General features: G+C 36.5%; 2 protein-coding genes and 1 long non-coding RNA gene across 13 annotated transcripts in view; all 3 read right to left on the bottom strand.

The window, feature by feature from the left end:
* arhgap46a (Rho GTPase activating protein 46a) overlaps positions 1-10,633 on the bottom strand; it is a 47,840-nt gene extending 37,207 nt beyond the window's left edge. For 2 of the 3 annotated variants that reach the window (XM_005169287.6, XM_068224156.2), the window contains exon 1: positions 10,492-10,633. Coding sequence is in view for 2 of the 3 variants with exons in the window: in XM_068224156.2 (XP_068080257.2) it covers positions 10,492-10,505 (14 nt within the window). In the remaining variant the exon portion in view is untranslated. 3 annotated transcript variants of the gene reach the window in all.
* Positions 1,006-6,828, bottom strand: LOC141376609 (uncharacterized). Its single transcript, XR_012387167.1, has 2 exons — positions 2,278-6,828; positions 1,006-1,134 (listed from the first exon to the last, which is right to left on the bottom strand). It is a non-coding gene; the product is annotated as an uncharacterized lncRNA (long non-coding RNA).
* Positions 10,634-12,172: 1,539 nt separating the features above from the next.
* Positions 12,173-27,360, bottom strand: part of sulf2a (sulfatase 2a) — an 82,165-nt gene continuing 66,977 nt past the window's right edge. For 5 of the 9 annotated variants that reach the window (XM_073915573.1, NM_200936.1, XM_073915575.1 and 2 more), the window contains 13 exon segments: positions 26,955-27,020; positions 26,582-26,705; positions 26,294-26,492; positions 24,103-24,346; positions 23,906-24,002; positions 23,717-23,811; positions 22,617-22,676; positions 22,352-22,518; positions 18,556-18,698; positions 18,366-18,474; positions 18,228-18,261; positions 15,782-15,835; positions 12,173-13,134 (listed from right to left, as the gene is read on the bottom strand). In XM_073915573.1, the coding sequence (XP_073771674.1) occupies positions 13,104-13,134; positions 15,782-15,835; positions 18,228-18,261; positions 18,366-18,474; positions 18,556-18,698; positions 22,352-22,518; positions 22,617-22,676; positions 23,717-23,811; positions 23,906-24,002; positions 24,103-24,346; positions 26,294-26,492; positions 26,582-26,705; positions 26,955-27,020 (1,423 nt within the window). In that variant the 3' untranslated portion in view covers positions 12,173-13,103. 9 annotated transcript variants of the gene reach the window in all.

The raw sequence follows: 27,360 nt of genomic DNA, 5'->3' as shown, positions 1-27,360 counted from the left end.
AAACTGAAGAAGTCTTGAAAATATCATGCAGGGCTTTTATTTCCTAGCTGTTAGGGTTAATAAACAATCCTGAATATACCAGTTGAAGGTTGGTTTAGCTCATGTTGAAGAGGGAAATGACTCAAGTGAACCAGTCCTTCATCAGCAGAGGTCATGATACAGCTGCTCCTGTCCATTTTACCTTTATTCTGCCTGGATGTACGACCCTACATTAGCTTCATTTATCTTTGGGCTAACATGTTAGGACTGTTATAGCTTCTCTTGTGTTAACAGGCTGGCAACATGGAGGGCACTCCATATTATTGCTATAATAATATTAAAAACACTGAAAAAGAGTATGGTATGTCAGAGTCTCTTATACAAGATCAAATGTGAAAGAGAAAAACTTAAATCATTTGTTTGTGTCTGAATTCATTTAACACGATTTAAAACTGCAGACCCTTGAAACTCAATAGGATTAGACATAAGAAAATAAGCCTAAGCTTATCAAAATCAGACCCAGAACATTCGATCTTATATGAGCTGCCAGTTTAAGTTACAGCTAAAAACCCACAAGGATTATAATTCTACAACAGTTGTCTGATGAAAAGCACCTCACTGAAGTTTTTAATAATACATCTTTAGCTATTTAATTATTTACATTGCATCTTTAAGGTTTTATTTAATCTAAATAAAAATGTCTTTTAATAGTTAAAATGAATTTGCATGGTTGAGTACACAGATAGAGACTGGTTGTTTGTTGCTCTTTCTTTGGTTATTTTCAGAAGTGGGGGAAAAAATTTATTTACACCCAAACAAATTTACAAAAAAAAAAAAAAGAATAAATTTAAAATTAATAAATATTTTTAAGTAATCAAAAAGCTAAGTAATCAAAAAGTCCCATGAACAATGCAGTGTGTACAGCTGAACACACAACAATTAGCTGATAATATTGACGTCATTTTCTATTGAACCCTGACAGCTCGTCAAGAGGCACAGCATTAGAAAACCACAAAAACACAGGAGTGACTCATCTACATTTTTTAATTATACATAGATGACAAACAAAACAATAAATAATTTTCTTTCATAATATTTTAAGCTTTTCTAACATGTTTTTTTTAATACATTTGTGTATTTATTTTTAGTGTGAATCTGAGGCCCCGTTTACACTAATGCGTTTTAGTTTTAAAACGGCGTTTTAGAATGAAAACGATCCGCGTCCACACTTGCGTTTTACCCAGCATTTCTGAACTGCTCTCCGTCCACACCAAAACGCTGAAAATGCACATCACGTGACCACACACACACTTTGGCAAGCACTGCAGCCCATCTACCCAGATGAGAGCTCTGCTGGTCGGACTTCTCATCAAGCATCTCCCGCTGGATCTAATCTCACTATATTTATTAAACGTGATATTTCATTCATCTTGTTGTCTTTATCTAACGACATATTCCCTGACTTTGGTCATTGGAATCTATTACTTGTTTTCAGGTAACATGTTTTGGCTGAGCGCAAAGATGAGTTAATGATTAATGTAACCACGTAGCCTACATTCTGTATATTGACTGATTGCTTGCCTTTATTTCCTATAATGTATAAACTTATTGTATGTTATACTTTTATAATGGCCATTATCGATTAAAACTGATATTCAGCAAAAGAGAGGGTATGTTTCGTATTTTCACTGAAATTGAAAGGAGGCAGTTGTTATCGGCTCCGTTTTGTTATAAATATCCACACAGTGAAGATGACGCTCAGGCAGCACGACGCCTCAACATGTCTGCTGTCTGTTTAGTTGTTAATATTAAAATAAAAATAGGCAGTTCCTTATATCAAGTTTACATTTTATTGTTAAGAAAGTGAAACAACGTAGCCAGGGTGATGTGAATGAAGTTATAAAGTACACTGTTCCCTGTGAAGATTGACGCGTGTCCTCGGTATGTTTTCCATATCAAACTGAGAAGAAGAGATGCAGCCTTGATCAAACTTGCGAAGTCTGAACTTACACGGAGAAGATTCAGGACTGAACTGTGTGTTAGGCTACTTAATATTGAGGAAAAGCCCCAATCAGAGAGGCGAATGTCTGCAGCCCCGCCTCCGTTTTCAGATGTCTCCGTCTTTCCCCATCCACACTGAGACGGAGCAGCAGCGTTTCAGAATGAAAACGGCCTCTCCAGCGTTTTCGAAACGCTCCGTTTTTGGCGCTCGAGAACTCCGGCGTAGTGTGGACGGATGGCGTAACCGTAGCAAAACTTATGCGTTTTCAAACTAAAACACACTAGTGTAAACGGGGCCTGAAAATGATGCCAAGTTTGCAGTGTTCGTTTGACTAATGTCCAATATGACCAATGACCAGACTATACTGGTGTTCAACGAAGCAGGGGATCATACTGTCTAGTGAAATTGTAGTCAGTCAGTATCATATGCATGACAATACATGGGAATTCCACCCATTAATAGTGGATAATGGGAACGTGACAATAGGGAGCATTGTTGGGCTAACCATTGGGCTCTATTCATTTAGAACAACCCCCTTCACAAATAAAACGCTCAAGGCCCTGGAGGCCAATCAGAACGCGAGTTGAGTCTTAGTGGGGGCATGAAGCTTTTGGGGTAAAGGATAAGGGGTCTGAGATGCTGAACTGCTGAACTACAACCCCCTTCCGGGAATTCTTTCTAAATAAAGGCAGAAAAGTTGACCTCTTTTGGGACGATGCACTGCAGTATGACTCTTTTTGTCCACACGGCTGCTGATTTACTTCCTGTCTTGGTGGACAGTGCTGCCGGAAACTTCTACTCCGGGCGGGAAGTCTGTAACTGCCAAACAGCAACTGTGCAGGCGAAACAATAAATCCTCTTTCTAGAGGGGACAACTCTGACAAGCCCGCCATTTGCAGGCATGCACACACCACCACCCCATTCAGGACAAATGAGCACAGTGACAGCAACAGTGAGATGTGAATGGACATGTGCGAGGGGGGTGGGACACATTGAAGATAGCAGTGTAGATGTTCATTAAAATACAGATTTTCTTGTCGACTTCCAGTTGTCAACGTCAGTATCAATACTTCTTTTGAAACATCCCATTTTGAAATACAGAAACAACTGTTATTATTCAGGGAGATAAAGAGATTAACTGTTCTCTGAGATGACCATCACTGCTGAACACGATGACCTTATTATAAGATGTCCAGGAAGGGTCCTATGGGCAACAGGTTAACATCTACCATCCACTGGGAGTGTTTAAAAGTATCAGATTCAACGCATCAGATTTCTTCTTGCTGTCGACAGTCAGACTGGGTGGGAGAAGAGGTCAGAGGTCACCCACCCACCTCAAAGGATGACGATGTCAGAGCAAGCTCCTAGGAGATGGGCATGGCAGCCTGAATCTAGTCAACTGATTGAGTTGTCATTGTTTGTTTCAGGGCTTTGTAAGGAGTTCCAAGTATAAGGATAGGATAAAAATAATGAGTTCGCCTTGAGGGCCTTTAGGTAGCAAATTATCGAGGTGTTGGCCACAGCTGCACTGAAGTGCTACATCCTGAACAAACACCAGAGTTGAGATGAAAGCAATTAATGCCAATATAACAATTAAAATGCCCACCTATTTAAAGTGTTTTACAGGTTTTTGATCAAATGATGTCATGATCAAATAACCCAATCATTATTTGATGGCCCATTAATGCCCATTAACTACTTCCAACGCAGACGACATTTGTGAAAAAGTGTGTAAGAAACGCAGGGTTTCCTTAAGACCAATTTGTCAATTAGTCATTGTGATGTAATGTAAGTTACTTTAGAAAAATATTTCATTATTATATACAACCACAAAACTGCATTTAATTTATATGCAGCTGTAGCTGAAAATGCAGTTACTCTGCAAAATATTTATTAATCTATATTAAATATTTATAATTAATGCTTTGTTGAATTGATTTATAAAACGACTTAACTTAAGCAGTATCTCGATTCGACGCCCTAGACGATCCTAATCCAGCATTTCTACGATTCTGCCAATCGTATTTTCAAGTTTAGGAGTATTGTTTCACATACGTTGCTCAGTGACATTAACACCTCCAAATGATGTTGAATGAGTCACATACTGTATTCATAAGGTATAATTCACCTAAAAATGTCATTTTTGTCTTCATATAATGATGTTTTCGCTAGCTGGAAATCACACGTGCCGTGAGCTGCTGACCGTGAGCTGTTTTCACAGAGAGGGCGTGCGTGCGCTCTACTTAATGATAGACGCGCGTGAGTCTACTTTAGTGAACAGAACCTGCATATGTTGCGAGTAACAGGTAAGTTGTAAATAATATTCAGTTTGTGGTGAACGTTTGAGAGCCGCGCACGAAGTATGAACAAGCACTTAACAGTAAAAATGAAACTGAAAGTGTGCACTTAATTTAAATGATCATATCGCATTTTAGAGATTATGATTACGACAAGCATTTGATAGGCTATGTTTTTTCTTTCATAGCGAACACACAGTTGTGCATGAAAATAAATGTTTACAGTGTCAGTATAACTACTCTAGGCTATATATTGTTGAATATAATCTGATAATGGCAAATGTCTGATTTTACCAGTGAATAAAATTGTCTAATATGACAGATTGCAAGCATATATCTCAAACATAATAAATCAACATCAGAATTATTATAAGTAGAATAGAATTATTTATAGAAACCAGTAGACCTACACATAATATTATTATCGATGTTGTGCCATATGTTTGTTTTTACCATACCTTTATTTTACATCTACAGAATCGTGAGAAAATAGTGATCTTTATTTTAAGCAAAAAAAAAATTTAAAAATCGCGATTCTCATTTTAGCCAGAATCATACAGCTCTAGCCGGTGTACTGTAATTGAATTTTTTTTCTTTTTTTTTTTTTAAATAGTTTTTACTTAACAGTAAATATTTACTTTGTAGGCGACGCAGTTGCATGTTCTCCCTGCATTCGTGTGGGTTTCCTCCGGGTGCTTCGGTTTCCCCACAGTCCAAAGACATGCGGTACAGGTGAATTGGGTAGGCTAAATTGTCCGTAGTGTATGAGTGTGTGTGTGTGTGAATGAGCGTGTGTGAATGGTTCCCAGAGATGGGTTGCAGCTGGAAGGGCATCCGCTGCGTAAAAACGTGCTAGATAAGTTGGCGGTTGATTACACTGTGGTGACCCCAGATTAATAAAGGGACTAAGCCGACAAGAAAATTAATAAATGAATTTACTTTGTAACTAATTACACCCAAAAACTTATTTTGATGTACAGTGAAATAGGTGAAACAATTTGTAGATGGACTTTGTTCAATCCATCTGCAATCCAGACAAAACTTATGAGAAGTATGAAAGGAGCAAGACTTACAGTAAGTGACTTACTCATTTAAAGGACGATAATTTACACAAGAGCATTTTGAGTGCATGAAAATGAAATCTTTTGTAAACCAAACTTTTTGTAAACGTAACAAAATAAAACCTTTAAGACCAATTTGACATTGACTACCTTTACATGGACATCAATAATCGAATTATTTGCCTTAATCTGAATAAGACAATGGTGTGATTGTGTTTACACGAGTTGCATTTTGATTGTTCATTTCATGATCCCGTTTTACATGTTATAGCACATAATTCGTTTAACGTTATTGCGTCACAGCGCTATCTTCATTTCTTTCGGAGTTTCATGTAATCTTGGGTGTTTCATTTTTAATTTTTCGACTTTAACTGCAGTTTAGCACTTTCACTTTCATTCTGGAACATTTCATGCATGCCCCCTGTAACAAACGAGATATTGGATGAGAGTATAAACTGCTGTAAGAGTGTTGTTTTAATAGAATTTGATATCAAACACTGTATGGGAAAACACCTCCACATTTCGCGATGCAGGTGTCCGTGGTCCTACACTGAGTCAATAGGTGAAGAGAATAGTGTCAAACAGCTGTGTATAGACTATTCTGTCGCTAAATGTGGCGAAAACCCTACATGATGGTGATAGTTTGATAGCGGTGTTTACATGTCTGCAATGCACTTAAATAATGCGACTAAAGTCAGCATAATCCACATGTCATAATTTGATTTCTGTTTAGCTCAATTATGACCTTAATCGAATTAAATTAACCAAAAATGACTGTTTACATGGTAGACTCTTAATCCGAATATTGTCTTAATAGTGTGAAAATAGGATTATTAATGTCCATATAACATACTTACTGTAAAGAAAAGAAAGATCTGTCAAAAACAAACTGCTAAATTTATGACGGCAGAAATGCATTGTATTATTTTACAAACCACAAGACTACCTGTGCACTATGTACCGATTCACAATTTATCATCTATACAAAAAAACAGTATCGTCATCATCTGACATTATTCTCAAAAAAAAAAAAAAAAAAAAACAACAACAACAACAATCAAGCAAAAAATGTAATAGAAAAGAAAGTACGCCAGTAAGAAACGCCCTCAGGCAGAGTGCTGGAGATTGGCCATTGAGTGCTTTTCACATGGAGCTCAAAGGTCTTGTTAAAACACTGGTGCTAAACTGCTGTCACAATGCTATGTCCTCCCTTTGTCCGCACACTATTGTGTACCAGATATGCAAACAGGGGAAAAACATCCCATTGTGAAATCCCATTCTGGATCAAAGATAAACCTCAGCCTGTCAAAACATACATTTACACTCACTAACTGCTACAGACCACAAAAGTGCCCATTAACATCAGTCAGCGGTCTCTTATCATATCAGAGTTTTGTCAGAGATCTACAAAACGACAGCACCACTAAATAAGCTTCAAAACGACAGCACCACTAAATAAGCTTCAAGTTCAGCTGTATAATGATGTACCATCAATGTAAAAAAAGCATCAAGTGTCCAAAGTCATGCCCCTGTTCAGCTTCTAAATGGCGAACTCGGAGACCAACAGTGAGCCATCAATACTTCATACGGCTGATCAAAGCTCAGTAGTGTTACATCAAACAGCATACACACACACACAGCAAGTCTTTCAACCACCGCTTTTTATCTATTTACACTTCAGCATCTGTGTCATAATCAAGCTCAGGGTGGAAAAAGAGGTTAGGCTATATTTTAATTCAATGAATTTAATTAATTCGTACATCTGAAAGCCTGTGCTAAACAGATGCACAGCACCCGCAAACGCAACATGTGTACGCAGCTCACATAACGTGACTTCAGAGCCTCTAACCACAGTAAAGGTTTTGTGGGATATCAAAGAGGGTTCTGGTGGTTTCCTGTGACCATCAGCTGAAATTAAGCTGCTTTGAATACAACACTAGTGAATAAGACCAGATTCACTGACTGTATCATTAAATTCTGATCACCAAGTACTCTCATAACAATGAAATTTTAAAATAATACTAATGCAAATCATGAAGAAACAATCAAAGACTATATCCAACGTCCAGTCCAATCAAATCTACAATGGTGACATTATACAAGTGTAACGGAGGTCAGCTAGTGAAGTGCTATGCAGGTAAACCTGGCTCCTCTGACCTCTAAAGGTGCTCTAGCGACATATGCTGCAAGGACATGGCCTGCAGTCTTTTTGTACGTGCAACCGAATCCCGATTTAAAAAAAATTATTGGTTCTATCTTAGCTCAGTATGGGTTGGGTGCAGTAGGACCGGCAGGTTACACATGGAGGCTCGTACGGGATGGGAATGATGTTTAGGTAAAAGTTATATAGGTAGACATAACATTATATGCAAGTAAATTTCTACTAAAATGTTTCAAATACCTTTTGTGAAAATATTATTTTTGGACAAATTTTGGGTGAAAATGTCATTTCTATTTAATATAAAATAATTAATTTATTAATTGATGATAGTTTTCAATAGGGCTGCAGGATATTAGAAAAAATATATATTTTCTGCAATTTGTATTGTGATATTTCAGCAGATAACTTTAATAGATTATTTGGGAAGAATTCATGATTTTAGATTGATTAGGATGATTTTTCATCTGCATAAAATAATAGTAACCAAAATACAACCATAGATAAATACAGTGAAGGAGACTAACAGTAATCAGGTAAAAAACACAATAATCAGCTGTATGATATAATAAGTCTTAAATAATTCAATACAATTAATCTTTGTTAAAGCTAAAATGCAACAATTTCTTGTACTCAAATGCTTTAAAATTTACTTTAGAAATGCCAGCATTGTCACAGGCCTTAAAACACACACACACTTCTCAAACTTTAACCATTTTATGGTTAAACTGCAATGAGAGCACAACTAATCCTGACTCGATATTGCAGGTCCTGCAATGAGACTGTTGAGAGTTCACACATTGCAATATCGATGCTAAAACGCTTTACTGTGAAGCCCTAGTTTTCAATTTTAAGCCCCATCTATTGAACTGCCAATATGCTCACAAAACATTCTTATGATATTGTCGCAGTACCCAATATTTTAATTATATTTAAAAATAGTAGCCATTTCTTCAGAAGTTTGTAGTCTTTAAATGAAAAAAATTACCTGAATATTACCAACAAAAATGAATAATTACAGTGGTGACTCTATAACAACACATAGTACATTCTTAAAACTGGCAACATAATATATTTATCAAAACTGTTTTTTCTCTATTTGTACAACTGAGTGTAAATAGCATAGTTTTGCCATATTCGCACATTCATTCATTTTTTAAACATCAACAATGTCCTTATAATGCTGCTTTGAATATTCAATCTGAAATCCCAAACAAGTATGACTTCAAAACAACATTAACACCATTTAATTGACTGAGAACAATATTGCACTTTGAGAGTCGTTGGTTGCTAATTAGATTTGTCTATTTAGACTTTGGTATTAATAGTTTTCCTCATTTATATTAAGGAGAACTGCTTGAATGTGCAAATATAAAACCAATTTTACCTCAATAAAAATAAAAACACAAAAATAATTAACCCTTTTACTGGCCAACGAAGAAAGAAATTTGGATTGCATTATTTAACTCCTATTGTTGCTAGTTTACACATCCTGTAATTTCTAAAATATCAAGCTCTAACAAATGGTTGATATGTTGGTTTATGGTAAAAGTACCAGAATTAATACATATACTATGAAAACTATGAAAATATTAATTGTAAGACCAATTTATTTTTAAAACATAACCACAATTTCTAAATTGAACACTAAACCATTTTTATTTATGTATTTATTTTTTTTACAATAAAACCAAAATCAAGTGTAGTAGTGCAACAGGATTATGTTTGTTTGATTTTTTGTAAACGAACAATGCTGTGCGTGTAAACCATTATTTAAAAGACTTTAACAGTGATTATTTCAAATAGTCAAAATATGGTCAACCATTTGCTAACGTTAGAGCAGGCAGTTAAAGGGTTAATAAAACCTTTACCATGTTAATGAAATTAAACAAAGCAAGTAAAATATGGATAAAGACTCACTCTGATAGTTCTTTGAACTAATATATGACAGTGCTTATTATAAGTTTAAGAAACATTTGGGAAAGCTTAAAATAGAACTACAATCCACTAATCATCTATGACTAACTGAAAAAATATAAATATTGCTATTTCTAGAACTTATGGTGGGTAATGTTGTGAAACCTGTGTAGTTCCATGTTTAAGATTATGAACAGTGATGTAACGTTAATTTATCTTTTTCGTTTATCAGATGAGATCAGTCTGAGATTACAGTAAGAGTAAAACTAGTGTAAACAGCCAATATCCATATTGAGGTAAAGTTGCTTTTATATTTGCACATTATTTCATTTAACGGTCCCTATATTATTTACCATGCTAATTTGAATATTAGGTCTGAAATAGCATGCAAGTCAGACTTCAAAACAACATTAGCGATATTTACTGACTGTAAACAATGATGTACTTTGATAGTCATTGGCTGTTAACATGATTTCCCCATTTAGAATTTGAATTTCTGACTTGTTAAATGTTAGGATCATTAGTACCAAAAAAGTGTATCTTGAATTTATTAGGAATAAATATGAACTATTGAGGTACGAATATAGACCATTTAAGTAAAAAAGTGTACCTTTTGAAATGGTATCAGATTTGAATTTATATTAAGGAGAAATTATGTGCGAATATAAAACCAACTTTACTTCAATAATAACTCTCGGGTTCTGTCAGCAAGTCATGTTTACAGGGAAGTCAATTCAAATCAAATAAATTAGACACAATCGAAAAAACGGGCCTCTGGCAGTGACTGCTTTAATGACAAGACTGGGCAATCGACAGCAAAAACATATGACTGAACTTACACGAGTCAAGAGAAAAACACCACTTCATTGACAAAATCTACACATTTTCTCTCACGCTGACGTGTTGGCGACTTACATACAAAATCACGCTGCTTTTGAAGTTTAACATCAAGTAATAGCTGATTTAAAGAGCTAAAACTAAGTTAGTTGAGTAGCTAACGTTAACGTTCAACTGACCGCGCTAACCCCCCCATGTCAAAACTGACTTAAATTTCTTTTTAAAAAGATTCAAACTTACGTAGTCTCGGCCATTTCTCCTCACATAGCAGGGTTAAACCACAAATAGTGTAAAAGTCAGGGTAGAGATGGTAAAAACTTTATCTCCACGTTGTGTCGGACGTCCTGCGCGAGGTCTTCGTGATGGGTTCAGAGCTCTGAATGCTCGCGCGCCTCTGCTGCCGCGTGCACGTGAACGCGCAGGGGTGTCTCGTGGCCACCAGTCCCCTCTCTCCCTCTCTCTCTCTCTCTCGCTCTCTCCACCCCTTCACACAAATAGTGACTCTTGTCCCATACTTTCTAAACGTGACGTCCTAAAAGCTGAGTAAAACAAACTTTTCCTGTTCGAAGGTTTTGTTGTTGGTTCATATCACGCGACAGGTGCAGGTTCAGGTGGAAATGGATTCATATATTTGATTGCCTGAAGGGAATTATATTGAAATTTGTAGAAAGCGCCACCTGCAGGCGAACTAGGCAACTGATATTTAAAAGAGGAGCGTAGTCTTGAATGTTCTGCTGAAAATTCGAAAAGTATGATGAATGTAAAACAATCCAAACTGATTTTAGCTGGTTTAAATGGTATCCTAGTCTGATAAAGATTCGCTCAATATGATTTAACAACTAAATAATGTCTAAATATCTGTTATTCATTTGTTTTTAATACTTTTCATGGTGAAAGCTTGACAAAAATAAGGTAAGAGACTTGTACCAACAGATTTAAATCATAAACAGAATTAAATCATAAATGTCACATTTAATTTTTGTCTTGTCAAATTTTTATAGAATAAAACAGATACAAAGTACTGAACGCACAACACTTTCAACCTTAAGGCGGATGGGCTGCAGCAGCAGAAGACCACACCGGGTGCCACTCCTGTCAGCTAAGAACAGGAAACTGAGGCTACAATTCACACAGGCTCACCAAAATTAGACAATAGAAAATTGGAAAACAGTTGCCTGGTCTGATGAGTCTCAATTTCTGCTGTGACATTCAGATGGTAGAGTCAGAATTTGTCATCAACAATATTAAAGCATGCATCCATTCTGCCTTGTATTGATGGGTCATGCTGCCAGTGGTGGTGTAATGGTGTGGGGGATATTTTCTTGGCACACTTTGGGTCCATTAGTTCCAACTGAGCATCGTGTCATTGCCACAGCCTACCTAAACTATTGTTGCTGACCAAGTCCATCCCTTTATAACCATAGTGAACCCATCTTCTGATGGCTACTTCCAGCAGGATAACGTGCCATGTCAGAAAGCACGAATCATCTCAGACTGGTTTCTTGAACATGACAATGAGTTCACTTTACTCAAAAGGCCGCCCCAGTCACCAACACTCAATTCAATAGAGCACCTTTGGGATGTGGTGGAGCGGGATATTCGCATCATGGATGTGCAGCCAACAAATCTGCAGCAACTGGGGGATGCTATCATGTCAATATGGACCAACACCTCTGAGGAATATCTCCAGTACCTTAATGAATCAATGCCATAAAGGATTAAGGCAGTTCTGAAGGCAAAAGGGGGTTTAACCCGGTACTAGTAAGGTGTACCTAATAAAGTGGCCTGCGAGTGTATATTAGTTACAAATTAAATTCTGGGATTCATTATATACATTCTTATTCCATTGCAAGTAATGGTAATTTTAATGTTAGAAAAATCTTATATACTAATGGGGAATATGTAAAAATTGGTATACACGTGTATTTAACATTTTTATTCAACAACTACTACACCTTAATTGTTTTCCACATTTAAAGGCAAAGGAAAACAGCAAAAATGACAGAACTGGCTTGTGATGACAACTACACAGATATCTGAAATTTCATAACTATTAATAACACGTCATTACTCAAACACCGTTTAGTATGTTACTCATAAGTGCATTCAGATAAACGTCAAACCTTTGTTAGACTGAGGGTTTTTCTGAGACCGCTCTCCTTACTCCCGTTTGTTCAGTCTGGCAAAAATACACTAATATTTACATTAATTGCACATACATTCAAAATACATACTATGCAGCATTCAGTTCCAAGTGTTAACTTACAGTAGCACCATGTTTCAGAAAGCAACATGAACAGAATTACATACTGTTGTTGCAGATGACATTAATATCATACACTACAGCACAATGTGTGTAAAGTATCATGACGTTTCCTTGGAATATTCACTTTGAGAGTAATATTACAGTATCCACAGCAGCAGAGAAGTCAGGGCACACAGCGGCCCTGTTTGTAACACAGTATCAGAGTCCCACATCACAGTCTTACAGGAATAATAAAGGAAAAAGTCTGATGATGAGCCATATGAGTGTTCTTGTCTTATGAGAGTCGTGAAGTTGATCAATCTCAGCCACAAAATGTTAGGTGCTTGGTCGGATAGAGAGTGGCCCATTAAAAAAAAACGTTCATTAAAAAATCCAGGAGAGAAAAGGTCATTAAAAAGTTCACGAATAAAGTAGTGGGTCAAAAAAAAGTGAATTGAAAAAGTTTTCATTTTGAGAGAAAACCGTGCTGATCCTCACTTGATTATAGCTGGACGTTTGAAGAGTTTATGCTGTCCTCGGGTCAGGAGTTCATCGGTTCACATTCCTCACCTCTGCACATCCTTCACAGCGGATAGCAGAGATCGGTCTAACCAACCCATCCTTCCCAAATCTGGCCCCTGGGTAAACAGACAAGAAAATCTCAGTCCAAATCAGATTTTTCTACAAGTGATTTGAATCCAGTCTTATTTACCAAGTGTGAATGACAACAAAAATGTGAAATACTAATATTTACAAATCCATTTTAAGCTACATGAGCTAGGTCAGAGCAAACTCAATCTTTAGTGTAATCAACCAAAATCTGATATACAGTTGAAGTCAGAATTATTAGCCCCCCTTTGATTTTTTTTTCATTTTTAAATATTTGCCAAATGATGTATAAAAGAGCAAGGAAATTTTCACAACATGTCTGATAATGTTTTTTTCTGGAGAAAGTCTTATTTGTTTTATTTCGGCTAGAATAAAAGCAGTTTTTAGTTTTTTAAACACCATTTTAAGCTCACAGATGTACATTTATTTGAATAGGCTTTCAAAACACATGCATGTAGTTTGAAACAGATAAAAATGTTATTTATTTATTCATTCATTTTTCGACATTTACAGTTGCTAAATATGACTGAAATCCAATTGGTTATGCATGAATAGTTAATTTAAACCGATAGTCTGAACAAGTTTATACATTGTTTAAAAGCCTTTAATAAATTCACGTTTCTGAAAACATGGTTCAGTTTAAATGGTTGGATTTTGCTGGTTAAACATGACATTTTATTTTATTAACACAATTGATTGTGTTGATTTTTAGCACACATATGCAGTTTTGCTTTCAAGAAAAAAAATGTATTCTGTTGTCCTCACTGGGACAATACCATTTCAAAAGGTACAATTTTCTAGGGTCCATATTAGTACCTCAATGGTACATATTTATTCCTAAAAATTCAAGACACACTTTTGTGGTACTAATGATCCTAACATGTAACTTTTAAGTCAGATTTAATATAGGATAGTATAATTAATGTTGTTGGCATACGTACATGTGAATATATCATTACTATATGCTTCATACAGCACAGAAAATAAGTATAAAACACGTCATCATTTTTCTCAAAAACAGTTGACTTGAAATTTTCACCGGATGTTGGTAACCACCAAAAAATCCATATTCAAAGAAAACTAAACTAATTAAATTACAAACAAAATTATGTGTAATAAAATAAAATGACATTGGAAAAATGTAATGAACACATGAAGAAACCGAGGTGTAGAAAGGCAGTGAAAGCCCAGACAGCAGCTGAAATCTTTTTTTTTTCCAGCAACCTTCCTCATTGTAAATAAATATTAGCTGCTTCAGTTCAACATCTACATTAGGATGATGAAGATGAAACCAGTGTGGACATTTCAGCAAGACTATGAGCTAAAACACAGCCAAGGAAACTGTCAAATGGTTTCAGAGAAAGAAAATCAAGCTGTAGAATGGCCAAGCCAATCACCTGACTTGAACCCAATATAAAATACAAAATAAAGATCAGCTGTCGCCTCACAGCAAGAAGGTCGCTGGTTCGAACCTCGGCTCAGTTGGCGTTTCTGTGTGGAGTTTGCATGTTCTCCCTGCCTTCGCGTGGGTTTCCTGCGGGTGCTTCGGTTTCCCCCACAGACCAAAGACATGCGGTACAGGTGAATTGGGTAGGCTAAATTGTCCGTAGTGTATGAGTGTGTGTGTGAATGTGTGTGTGGATGTTTTCCAGATGTGGGTTGTGGCTGGAAGGGCATCCGCTGCGTAAAAACTTGGTGGATAAGTTGGCGGTTCATTCCGCTGTGGCGACCCCGGATTAATAAATGGACTAAGCCAACAAGAAAATAAATGAATGAATTGATAGACGAGACCCACAGAACCGTCAAGATTTTTACACTCTGTTGAAGTTTGTAAAAAAAATTCCCCCCCGAGCAATGAATGTGACCTTATTCTCAAAGGCCTTTTCTATAAAGTATTAAATACATTTCAGTAGTTCAGTACTTATTCCTTGTGTCATTTCATTGCACGTAACAAGTTTTTCAGATTTTTTATTTTTATTTTTTTTTTATGTTTGTATTGTTTGGGTTTTACCAAAATCTGGTTCAATTCTATGTCAACAACTCCTTTAGAAATATTATTACCAGGAAGAAACATGACGTGTTCAATACTTATTTTCCCTGCTGTATATAAACATGCCATCTGATCTTTGTATGTGTATATTCAAAAATATCAGCACATCTTAAAGAGACATATAAAGTCTTCAATACTACAATTTCATCTGCTCTACTTTTTAATCACATAGTCAAGCTGTGCATATCAGCATCATCATGTTTCACCTATTTTCTTTCAAAACCTTTGGCATCATTGGCTTTCCATACAAGACATACTTTCTGAAAACCAAAAGAGCATCAACTGGACATACAAATAAGATCCAGAAAGATGTAAAACCCAATATGAACATTCAATAAGTTCTGAGTACATAAAGACAAAAGAAAGTCAAGCAGCAGAAAACGAGGACAATGTGTAATTATGGCAGTGGGTCGCTCCACACTGCTCTCTGTTAGCACACTTTTAAATCGGTAATGAAGGACGCTTGTGCATCTAAAGGAATGTCAGGAGAATTGAGAAGCTGCTCATGTGGGGAGTGACAGCATGTGTATGTACTGTATGACAGAGGGAGGAAAGCTGCGGAGGATTAGTGCTCATAACTGCCTGGCTCAGTTATATTAAGCAGATGGTGTGAACAACAAACTCACATTGATTTGGAGGATGCTTTCTTCACTTTTGGCCTCTTTCGACGATGAAGGGGCCTGAAAAATGTGGAGAACACACACACACACACACACACACACAGACACACACACACACACACACACACACACATACACACATACACACACACACACACACACACACACACACGTTCAACACCCCATGCCAAAATACACATCAACAACATGAAAAATCTTTAAAAGGTGCGGTAGGTAATCTGCCACAATGCTTTACGTTAGCATAATGTCTTTAAAACACAGTCTCTCCCCTGCTGTCCAAAGCCACACCTCCTGAAATCACGAACGCGCACCTTAAAGATGACAGTAGACTACCAACTAGATTATGTCATTCGCCAGTTAGAAAACTTTATAGTACTTCATAATACTACAATTCCCAACAAACTTATCAGAATTTCAGGAATTGTCGGCCTGACACATTTCAATTGGATAAACATTTTTTAGTCTCATGCTGTGTTCACACCAGATGCAGAACGTGCAAATAAATCACACAACATTTTGAGTTTACTCACTTCATTCGCACGTCAAATTCACTTCACAATAGACACAGATTCGCGTCATGGGCAAGGCTTCTGTCTAAGATGTTCTTGCTGCATCCTACAGCTTGATAATGTAGGCGGACCTTGTACCACCCACTAAGGTAAAGCCCATGCTACTGTGACTGATGGGTTTAGGGGAGGTGTAGGCGATCCTAAACTACGTAGCTGACCTTGTACCGGCCACTAAGGTAACGCCCATGCTACTGTTATGATTGGGTTTAAGGTAGGGGGAGGTGTAGGTGATCATCAACTATGTAGTGGACGTTGTATCGCCCACTAAGGGAGCCGCCCATGCTACTGTGACGGTAGGGTTTAGGGTGGGGGTAGGTGTAGGCGATCGCCAACTACATAGCAGACCTGGTCAGCTATGTCATCAAGCTGCGGGCTGCAGCTAGGACTGTCTCCTTTTGTTTGCCCAGTGACTCAGCTTTGTTGCTAAATGGCTAATGTGGATTTTATTGAGATAGTAGCTGTGCTTTATGTGCTTTAGGATGGCTGACAAACAGTGTATATTCGTTTGCCGCTGAGTCCACTAGATGCTTTCAGAGGTGCACCCATCTCTGTGAGATCATCAATTTTCCAGAAACTGTACCTGGATGACGGAGGCTGAACCTAGCCCAGTTTGATGAAGTGTTGACTGATTTCGGCAAGATTTTTTTCCTTGGGATATCAACAACAGGCACTTTGTCATAATCACGCCCCTGCAAGAGCAAGCTTATGATTGGTTAACGTGGCGCGAATGTCCACTGAAGTTCAGATTTTCCAACTTAAGCGATTCAAACGATAGGCATGTTAAGCGTGTTGAATGCACAAAACGCTTATCTCCCTCCACTTCATTTGTGCCGCAGGATGTCTATTCGCGTCTTTGCATTGACTTAACTTGTATATCACTCACACTTGATGCCTCATTCGCGTCTGGTGTGAACGCAGCATTATGCCTAACCCAGAATATAAAAATACATACAAACACATTTAGATCATTGACCTTAATCACTATTATTGGAATGTGAAGAGACTTTCAACCAGCACAACAAAAAAATGTTTCTGAAGACAATCACCTACTGCACCTTTAATTCTTTCCAAAGATTTAGATCTGAAAAAGATCTTGAAAAGTCATTGTTATTGAACTTTTAACATAATTTAATTGTGTTCACTATTTCAAAAGATTATATGATTACATACATTTTAGGTATTTTAGATATAATTACTAATTACTAATATTTATAAATTTTCTTGCTCTATATATATGTCATTTAAACAGCACGGTTGCATTTATTTGATTACAAATATAGTACAAATAGAATACTTGTGAAATATTACATTAAAATGAAAGCCATATTATAATATTTGTAAATGTAATTTAATCCTCTTGAGGCAAATAGAGTGTCATGATCCTTCAGAATCTCTTATATTATATGAGGATCTGGTGTCCAAGAAACATTTGTTATTTTTTCAAATAAAACATTTAAAGACTGTGGTGCATTTTTATATCTTTTATAATATTTAATACAATATTTAATCCAAAGCATTCTATTAATGAAACCGCAAGAATTTGTAATGTTACAAAAGTTTACTTTTTTAATTAAGTATTGCATTTTTGTACCTTTACTTTTATTTTCTGTTTAAAAACCCATTGAGCAGTCTTTTGAACTGTATTTTCAAAACATAATAAAAAATATATATTTTATATAAAAACATACAAATTAAATTAAATAAAATAGTTTTTTTTTCCTTTTTATTTGTGTAAAAACATTTAGCATATAAACATAAAATTTCAATAATTTCCTGAATAAAAATATGAATTTAGGAAAAAAAAACTTTATATGGAAGTTTATAAATGAATAGCTATTAAAATGTTTTGAATGAAGCCATACCTGTAATCGTACAACGTGTTTCTCTCTTTACCACCTGTAACAGATAATGATATGTCATCAGGCTATAGTGTAGATTATATGTTTACAGGTATTACATTGAAGCGCCAAGGGACTCATCAAAGACGTTGTGTGACTCACCTGTCTCCTGATTGCACTCTTTGTGACCTTTGCAGCTGCGCAGTTTCATGAGCTGCTGGTGCATGTGATTAACCGCATCACGATCCAGTGTGCTCACACCATTCATCAGCTGCAGACAACAGCAGTAAAACATACTTCCTTTACAAATCATATTAAACCAATAAACAAAGTTTAAAGTGGAAAAATCTACCTGATAAGGATCTGTGTTAAGGTCAAAATACTCCAGGAATCCAGTGGCGAACTCACAGAACAGGAAGTTGTGTGTCTCATTGATAGTCCTCAGACACCAGTAAGTGTTATTATTTGCACTCGTGCAAGCGCAAAAAGGCCCCACTGACAATATACAAAAAGAACAACAACAAGTTAATGTAAGTAAATAGTTTAGTTAGAGAGATAGTACACCCAAAAATAAGGATTCTGTCAGAACATGAAGGTTTTTTTTATATTAATTTACCTAAATAATATCCATTATGAATTGTGAATATGATGAAGCTACAAGAATACTTTTGTGTGCACATAAACCAAAAATAACTTTCAAAAGTTTCTTCTCCTCAGTGTCAGTATTTTGAGCACTGTACACCGATGTATTCCCTCTCAGATGACCACACACAACTTCCTCTGTTTAAAACTAAGAACAGTTTGCATTTGAGGTAAAACATCAACAGCATAGCACATCTATAGCGTAAACACTTGCCCTGTACTGACACTGAGGTAAACAAACAGTTTGTTTAATGTGCTCACTCATATTTCAATTGAATCACTGAAGGCATATGGACTAAAAAATCTTGCAGCCTTAAATGTATTCATTGAATCAAATGAACTTTTCTAGTCATCTTAACTTACATCAATCAAACTGACTAAAAATATTAGGTTAAACTTGGCATAACTTTAAAAATGTAGTTGAAACCTGATTAACTTGTTAAAATATGTAAAGCAACATAAAATTGTTTGTTGTCTTCACTTTTTATCATTACACTTGTTACAGTGTGGTCAGTTTATAAATCAGGGGTTTGAGGGCGAGTATTTAATAACAAAATTTTCATTTTCACAAATGGATTGTGTTTATTGTAAAGCTGAACTGTGCAGAGTTGCGGCCTTCCAGGAGAAGAGTTTGACACCTGTGCTTTAAAGGGCCATGAAACCTCGTCTCAGCAGGGTGTTTTCACACCTTTGGTTTAAAAAAAGTCAGGAAAGTAGGTGAGTCCAGCTTTGTTTAGGTGAGCGTATCGAGTGGCGAAAGAGGAAAGGGTTTGATGAAAAGGGGAGTTTCAGTACATGCACAACAGCTGATTTTCATGGCGGCAGTGAATTACATTTACATGGACATTAGTAATCAAATTATTTGCCTTAATCTGAATAAGACAGTAATATGATTAAGGTGTTTACATGAGTTCCGTTTTGTATGTTCCTTTCATGATCCTGTTTTACATGTTATAGCACATAATTTAACGATTAGCGTCATCGCGTCGCGCTATGCACATTTCCTCTGGAGTTTCATGTAATTTCGGTTGTCATTGATTCATTTTCTTGTCGGCTTAGTCCCTTTATTAATCTGGGGTAGCCACAGCGGAATGAACCGCCAACTTATCCAGCATGTTTTTACGCAGCGGATGCCCTTCCAGCTGCAACCCATCTCTGGGAAACATCCACACACAAATTCACTCACACACACTCATATACTGCGGATAATTTAGCCTACCCAATTCACCTGTACCGCATGTCTTTGGACTGTGGGGGAAACCGGAGCACCCGGAGGAAACCCACGCGAAGGCAGGGAGAACATGCAAACTCCACACAGAAACGCCAAATGAGCCGAAGTTTGAACCAGCGACCTTCTTGCTGTGAGGCGACAGCACTACCTACTGCGCCACAGCCTCGCCATTAATTTCGGTTGTTTGATTCTTAATTTGTCGACTTTAACTTCAGTTTGGCACTTTCACTTTCATTCAGGAATAGTTCATGCATGCCCCACATGACAAACAAGTTATAGGGCGTACTCACACTATGCACAGTTGCCTTGAACCAGGCCAAAGCACACTTGTCCTCCCTCCCCCGACGACCCGCACTCACATTACATTAGTAGACAAGCGCTCTCGCTCAGTACAGTGGAGATTTCTTTAGTTATATTGTTTTAGTTGTTTGGGATGCAGTGACACGCAGTCAAATATTTCGCCAAACAGATCCGCCACTTTTGGCCCTCATAAACAATTATAAAGTCCTCCTGCTGCAGGAAATAGGAGGTTTGCAGAAGGTGCAGCTGTCGTGCAGTGAGGGGTTTGCGTCTTTAATAATCTACGACAGTTTGTGTTCATTGAACAGTAAGAATGATTAATAAATCCATATGAAACAATCCCGTAAAAGTCACGTATCGTCTTCAGTTTCGGGTTCTGGCGCGCTTTGCACTTAAACTACAAGCATACTGCACCTGAGCCCAAGTGAACCGCGCTCTGGGAAACCTTTTCTAACCGGGCCAGGGCCGGCCAAGTAAATCACTCACACTTCTCAAACGATCCGGGAAACGGGCCTGGCCATGGTTCGGATAACATAGTGTGAGTAGGCACTGATCACACACTTACCAAATCTATAGAGAGAGGACAATTAACACCAACTGGAAAGACACTTGTTTTAAAGAAGATGAGTGGCAAATCTGGATTTTACTATTTCCAGATGCGAAAAGCTCTTAGGTAAAAAATGTTTCTCACAAGCATATTTTTGTTGCGTGTTAGCAGACCACTGTAATCCACATGTCCACACGCGAGCTGTGCTCTCATTGCGGAAAAATGGAAACAAAACCTTTGTTTGCCGCACATTTATAAACAACACTGACGACCCATGTCTCCAACCAATTCTTCTTTCACTTGTTTTAATTATGGTTGGCAACACAACGTGGCATCTCTCTGAACACTGTAACAGGTAAAAACAGTCTTTGAAGCTATCATGCATATTAATGAAGTTCCACCTCATTCACAATAGAGCACGCTGATTGGTTCAAACCAAGTCTTTCTCATGAATTAATGCTGAAAACTCAAAGATGTCATGTTGTACCGGCCGGTACAGACATCCAGTCTTCAGACTGGAATTTACTCAATGATCTCATTGCCGTGACGTAGCTTTAAAAAAAAATTTTCAAACAGGAAGTACGAATTTGCTGCAAATAATGCAAAAACAACACAATTTTCACTTTTTTGTGAAACATTTGCGTCCTAATAGTGTTTTTTTAGCAATGTGGGACACATATATGATTGTCAACATCTCAAAAAATGTGTTTTGGTGTTTCGTGACCCTTGAAATCCAGTGTTTGGATTGGCTGATGTCACTGCATAGGAAACAACATCAACGCCCCTTCACTATTAGACAGTGTTGTACTGCTGAATGTGCTTTGACAACTGTTATTCATATACAACTGTAATTAACAAACAAAGCATTATGAAATAAAAAATATATATATATTTATGCAGCCGCTGTCCGATCCAGTTTAGTTGACTGCTTTTCTATAAAAAAAACTCTGGAGTAAAAACAATCTGGAGTAATATGTCCTAATAATGCACATGTGCCATTGTTAAAAAATAATGAATTAATTAAATTGTTTCTAGTTCCTGATACTGGGATCCTGCTAAAGTCTGTACAGTGACAGAAACAACCTGTTTAAACCAGATGCGTCAAAGCGAAAGATTTTATTTGTAACTGCCAAAATGCTTTAATGGAAAAAACTTGTATATGTCAAAAGATCAGGGTGACTTTAGCTTAATTTGTTCCTTGTTCCTGGTACTAAGATCCTTTTGAATTCAGTGTACAGTGACGGAAACCACCTGTTTAAACCAGATGTGTCAAAGCGAAAGTTCTTTTAAAACGTTTTTTAGGATGTTTTAATGGAAACCTCTTATATGTAAAAAGATCAAGGCAACTTTAATTTCAAAAGTCATGTCTCATTTAAATAGTTTTTTATGTGATATCTGAAAGAAGAGCTGTGGCATGTAATGCAGTACTTGTCCAGAAGGGGGCGGTCTGCCAGTGCTGGTTGTCGTGAGTGAAGCAGGTGAGGCCAGGCATGCTGCAAGTGTCATTATTACGCAGACGCTTCAGGAGTTTCCTCAGCTTCTTCCTGCGCTTCTGCTCTTTCATCAGCCACTGTTTCTTATCTTTGGAGGTCATTCTACTTAGATTAAAAGAACACACATCACTGATATCAACTGTGTGTATGTTAGATTGCAGCAATGTACCTTTATGTACAGATGATGAACGAAGACGTACTTGACAGAATGTGTCTGGGCTGATTTGAGTTTAAACAGTGCTCTGCTGCTGTACTGATACCTTTAAAAAAATGTAAACATAATTATGTCAGATATGAGAAAAAAATCAAGCAAACACTTATAAAGTTCATATAAAAAATTTATAAAAAAAACTTGGTGTTTGACTGTTGTGAACATGCTAAGAGTGTGGATGAAATCAGAGGCGGATTTATTAATTTGGGGGCCGTAAGTCATTCCAGCCTAAGGCCCGACAATGCAAAAATACACCCTTTGTACTTATTTTCTGTTTATTTATATTGGGTTTTTTTTCCTCTCACATTTTCTACATTTAATCTCAATGCAAGCTCTAGATTTTGAATGATTCAAAGAGTTCAAAAACCTCTAAGCGAAATTTTCTCCTAAAATGAGCAATTTTTTAAGCTCTTATGTGTAGGTTCAGAAATTTGACTTTTATGGCAAAGAATATCTTACTTTCATTGCCTTTAACATGAAATACTGAATACAAATATAAGAGAAGAAAACTCCAGATGGCGCTGATAGGTTTTTGCATCTTGCATCAACTCTTCATTTGTTTCCTTAAAATGAATTCACAACTTTAAAAAATTGCGTAGATGTAATAATTGATGTTAAAATGTTATTTAATAGACTCTAGAGAAAACAAGATAAAAAACAACACTATATATATAATTCATAGGTATAATTTATACTTCTAAACAATTACTATGGGCCCATAGATTTCATAGGGCCCTAAGCAGCCGATTACCTCGCTTATAAGTTAAATCCTCCCCTGGATTAAATGTAATAATAATAAAAATAATGTTTCCTGCACAGATCAATAGTTCAGTTTTTGAATAAGACTTCAATGTATCATCAGTAGTGACAGGAATTAATTTTATTTTGCCTTTGTATGTTATTGGATAATCAAAGTAACTAAAGCCATTGTCCAAGGACTACGATTTGAGCTAAAAATGTGTTTAATTTTCTACTAAAGAAAAAAAGCCACAACTGAAGGCCTGAGCATAAGTAAATTAACAGCTAGTTTATTTTTTGGTGAACTATTTGGTGAATGTATACATTAATTTTTTGTTTGAAAAGACTTACATGTTTTTGTTGCATTCACACTCTTTTGGTCGAACCTCCTTTAGATGTCCTTTAACCTCTCTGAGGTTCTTTATTTTGGTTTGCAGTGTCTCAATCTATTTAAACAGCAACAAAAGTAGTTAAAAGTAAAATATTATGTGTTTCTTTTATTGTTGTTGCCTTAGAGAGCTATTTACTTTGTGAACTCACCTCATGCTCAATGTGTAGTTTGTGATCTTTCCATGCTTGTAGAGATTTATATAATCCACCATCACATTTAACTGTGTCATTCATTAGTATTGAGCATCTGAACAAAAATACAGAGAGGTTTTGTGTTTTAATTACTGTTCTATCACTGGCATGTATTGTTATTGTTATCCAGCATAACTGGACTATGTATGCCATACCTGTAGGTGACTTTAAGAGCAGCAGGTGGCGTGAGGGAGTTGAAGTTGTCTTCTGTGGGCCCCATGCCGCTATATTCTTCATTCTGTCCATACACCGCCTGCTTGCTGCCTAGCATGAGGCTGGTGTTGAGGTTGAGGGGACGGTAGCCCTTCTCCAGGTCTAAAGTGTACACATTTGAGTCCAAATTATAGGGGACAGAGCGGGCCCAGCGATTCCGTGGTACACTCTTTTTGTTCTTCAGTTCTGGAAAATAGTACATGGAATTAGTACAGGTGCAGTAACAGGTATGATCGATTAATTAAACCGGTGTCATAACTTAACATTACATACGTATTTAATCAACCACCAGGTGGAGATATTCAAACTAAAGAAACTGTCATATTACTATACAAACTACACAGTTAATTTAAAAATAAATAAATAAGCTAATAAAATGACAACAAAATGACTAAAAACGGAAAATATAAGTAATATAAAATATGAATTTAATTGATCTGACAAATTATAATAAATATAAAATCAACACTTTTTTGCTACACATCATTCAGTTAGCCTGTTTTGGCCAATGCCACAAGAAATTGTTGCGATATTCTTATTTTATCTAAAAGTAATACATTTTTTGCAACATTATTTAAATCTCAAATCTCATTACATAAATCTCGAATAGTTGGAATATTACAAGTTTAAAATGCACTTTGAAATTGACTTTTTTTTAAAAATTATTTTCAGCTAAATATTTCATCCTACATATGAAAAAAAAACATACTAATATTAGGTTTCTTCAGGTATTACAGATGTCCTCGGAACTAACCCTTAACATAGTATTAATAATTTCACATTATGATTAAAATATTTTCTATATTTTATTTAAAGGTGCTGTATGTAATGAGTTGTAATGTATGTATTTTTGACTCTTCTAAAAGCATAAAAATTCCATAATATGTTTGCAGATATTTAAGAAACATGTTAAGTGAACATTCATGTTTATCTGAAAAACAATACCGAAGTCAGATATTTTGCTTTGAAAATGCAAATTATGTGCCTGAAATCTGTCTTTGTTTTGGTTCTTTTAAGCCGCCCACTGCCAGTTTAGCCAATTATATTTCAGCACCGCAGGTTGCCTTGGTGGAAAACTGTGTATTCCGTTCATTCATTCAGAATGGCTCTCAAAGCATGTGTTTGTGACTGAATGCGGCCTCTGGTGGACAGTAGCACAGAAATGAGATGCAGATTCAGAGATCCACATATGGTGTTAAGTAATTAGCAAATGACATAAATATTGTGAATGTAAACATTAGGTAAGCAGGTTACTAACCGCGTGTACTAGCAACACGCTACATGACGAGATGTAGTGATGAGGAATTTGGCCATTTGCACAAGACGAAACATGACAGAAATTTAAATACAGCCATTTAGAAACACAGGATATGCACTCATTCACGACATGGTAAGGTAGTTTTATATTCTAATTAATACTTATTAAACCTCTATAACATTATTAAATGAACATGCTGAATCACTGTTATGTGTTGATTTTGAGTCTAAAGTACAATTTCAAACGGTTTAGTTCATTTTCAAGATCTGAGGTAAACTCTCTGCTGCTGTTTTCAGTATATGGCTATAAATGTGATGTAAAATGGCACACTGTTAGCATTTAACACTGAATAACGCACATGAGGTGTACCTGAGGTGATCATTGTCAGTTTTTCTGTTGTTCAGCTGCAATAAATAAAATCTGTTTCTAATATATCTATTAAATGTGTTTGTTAGAACAAAAACCCCTTTAAATATTCTTTCTATCACGCATCGCTGCTTTTATTTAGAACACGATTTAAATCAGCCTTTAGGCTCGATAGTCAGACTCACTCCTTTTGGTTTTCAATCTGACAACCTGCGCTTGCTTTTGTTTTGATCCAGTTTCCACCTTTAACATTTTTGCAACATATAAATATGAAATATGCATAGTAAAAAATATTTTGAATAATTTTTTGTCCAAGATTTAAAAACCAGACTCAATAAGAGTCATGTACAAGTTGAGCAACTACTAGAGAAAATTTGCAAGTTTTGCACATTTATTTTTACACTAACATTTTTTTATAATTTCACATGAAAATGAAATAAAAAGACACCAAAGCACAACAGCAAGCAGGGCCACCTAGAGAGATAATGTGAAACTATACTGTGACCCACTCTTCTTTGTGAGTGCTTTCTTCCTCTTGAGAGACGCTGTGGGTTCACAATCACAGTAGTCTGAACCAGAGTGAGCAGCACTGATCTGTCCTCTGTTGGCAGCCATCAGGCCGAGAGCTCGAGGTGCATAGAGGCCCGCCATACCCTTACACTTATACAGTCTTGGCATGCCAGTGCCATCCTCAATACACTGCCACTTCTGCACAGAGGAAATGATGTTAGCTTGAAAGCACTAGACAGATAAACGTCATCTAGGGAATATTCAGTTGTAATTGAAAAAGTATTTACCTGGCCTGGCTGCTCGCAGGGCGTCTGGTACTCGGCTCTTTGACACAGGTCTCTGACCCGCTGATACTTTGGCAGCGAATTCTGTTCCACCTCTTTGCCATCTGCTAGTTTATGCAGTGGCTTCCTGGAGATGGCAAAGAGATCACATCAGGTTGCCACCCAAAAATACAGCAAAGAATTAGATACAGCCCCTTTTTAAAACACGCAGATGTGTCCGGTGTCAGTGTGCCATCTGGTGCCTCTCTAATGGAGCCGTGTCTAATCAATTTCTGGGGTTAAAAATCTTTTTTAGGAGCGGTACAGTGGAAGAGTTTGTGATACGGTGTTTAATTAAAAATGCATGGGTTCATCTGGCCTGATCAAATGCACTCACCCTCTTTCTACCAGGAAAGAATCCCGCCACAATTTTGCCTTCTTGTACGAATGAAACCTGGTGAAACTGGGAAAGATATAATCAGAAGTCAGCACTATTGAAGTGTCTTTTCTTTATATAGTGCTTTAAACAATATATACTCGTTTTAATGCAAATTTAAAGTAGTAAACCTGAAGTGTTTGGCATTGGCATGTCTATTATTATTACTACACTGTAAAAATCTACATAATATAGCAGTTGTCTATATTTTGTGTTTCATGTTTTCTCCAGTTATTTATGCTTTTGAATTGCATTACGGGATCTTGATCTTTCCTCAAAAAGCTTTTGATGTTGAAAAGTTTGAAAAATTACTTTTATTTTTTTATCTTTTTACAGTTTAAAGTGATATATTGTCTGTCTTTTGTTG

The sequence above is a fragment of the Danio rerio genome, chromosome 11 (genome assembly GCF_049306965.1).
Source record: "Danio rerio strain Tuebingen ecotype United States chromosome 11, GRCz12tu, whole genome shotgun sequence".
Classification (NCBI taxonomy): Eukaryota; Metazoa; Chordata; class Actinopteri; order Cypriniformes; family Danionidae; genus Danio; species Danio rerio.
The sequence above is the reverse complement of the archived record's forward strand: the minus strand, read 5'-3'. Positions and strand labels throughout refer to the sequence as shown.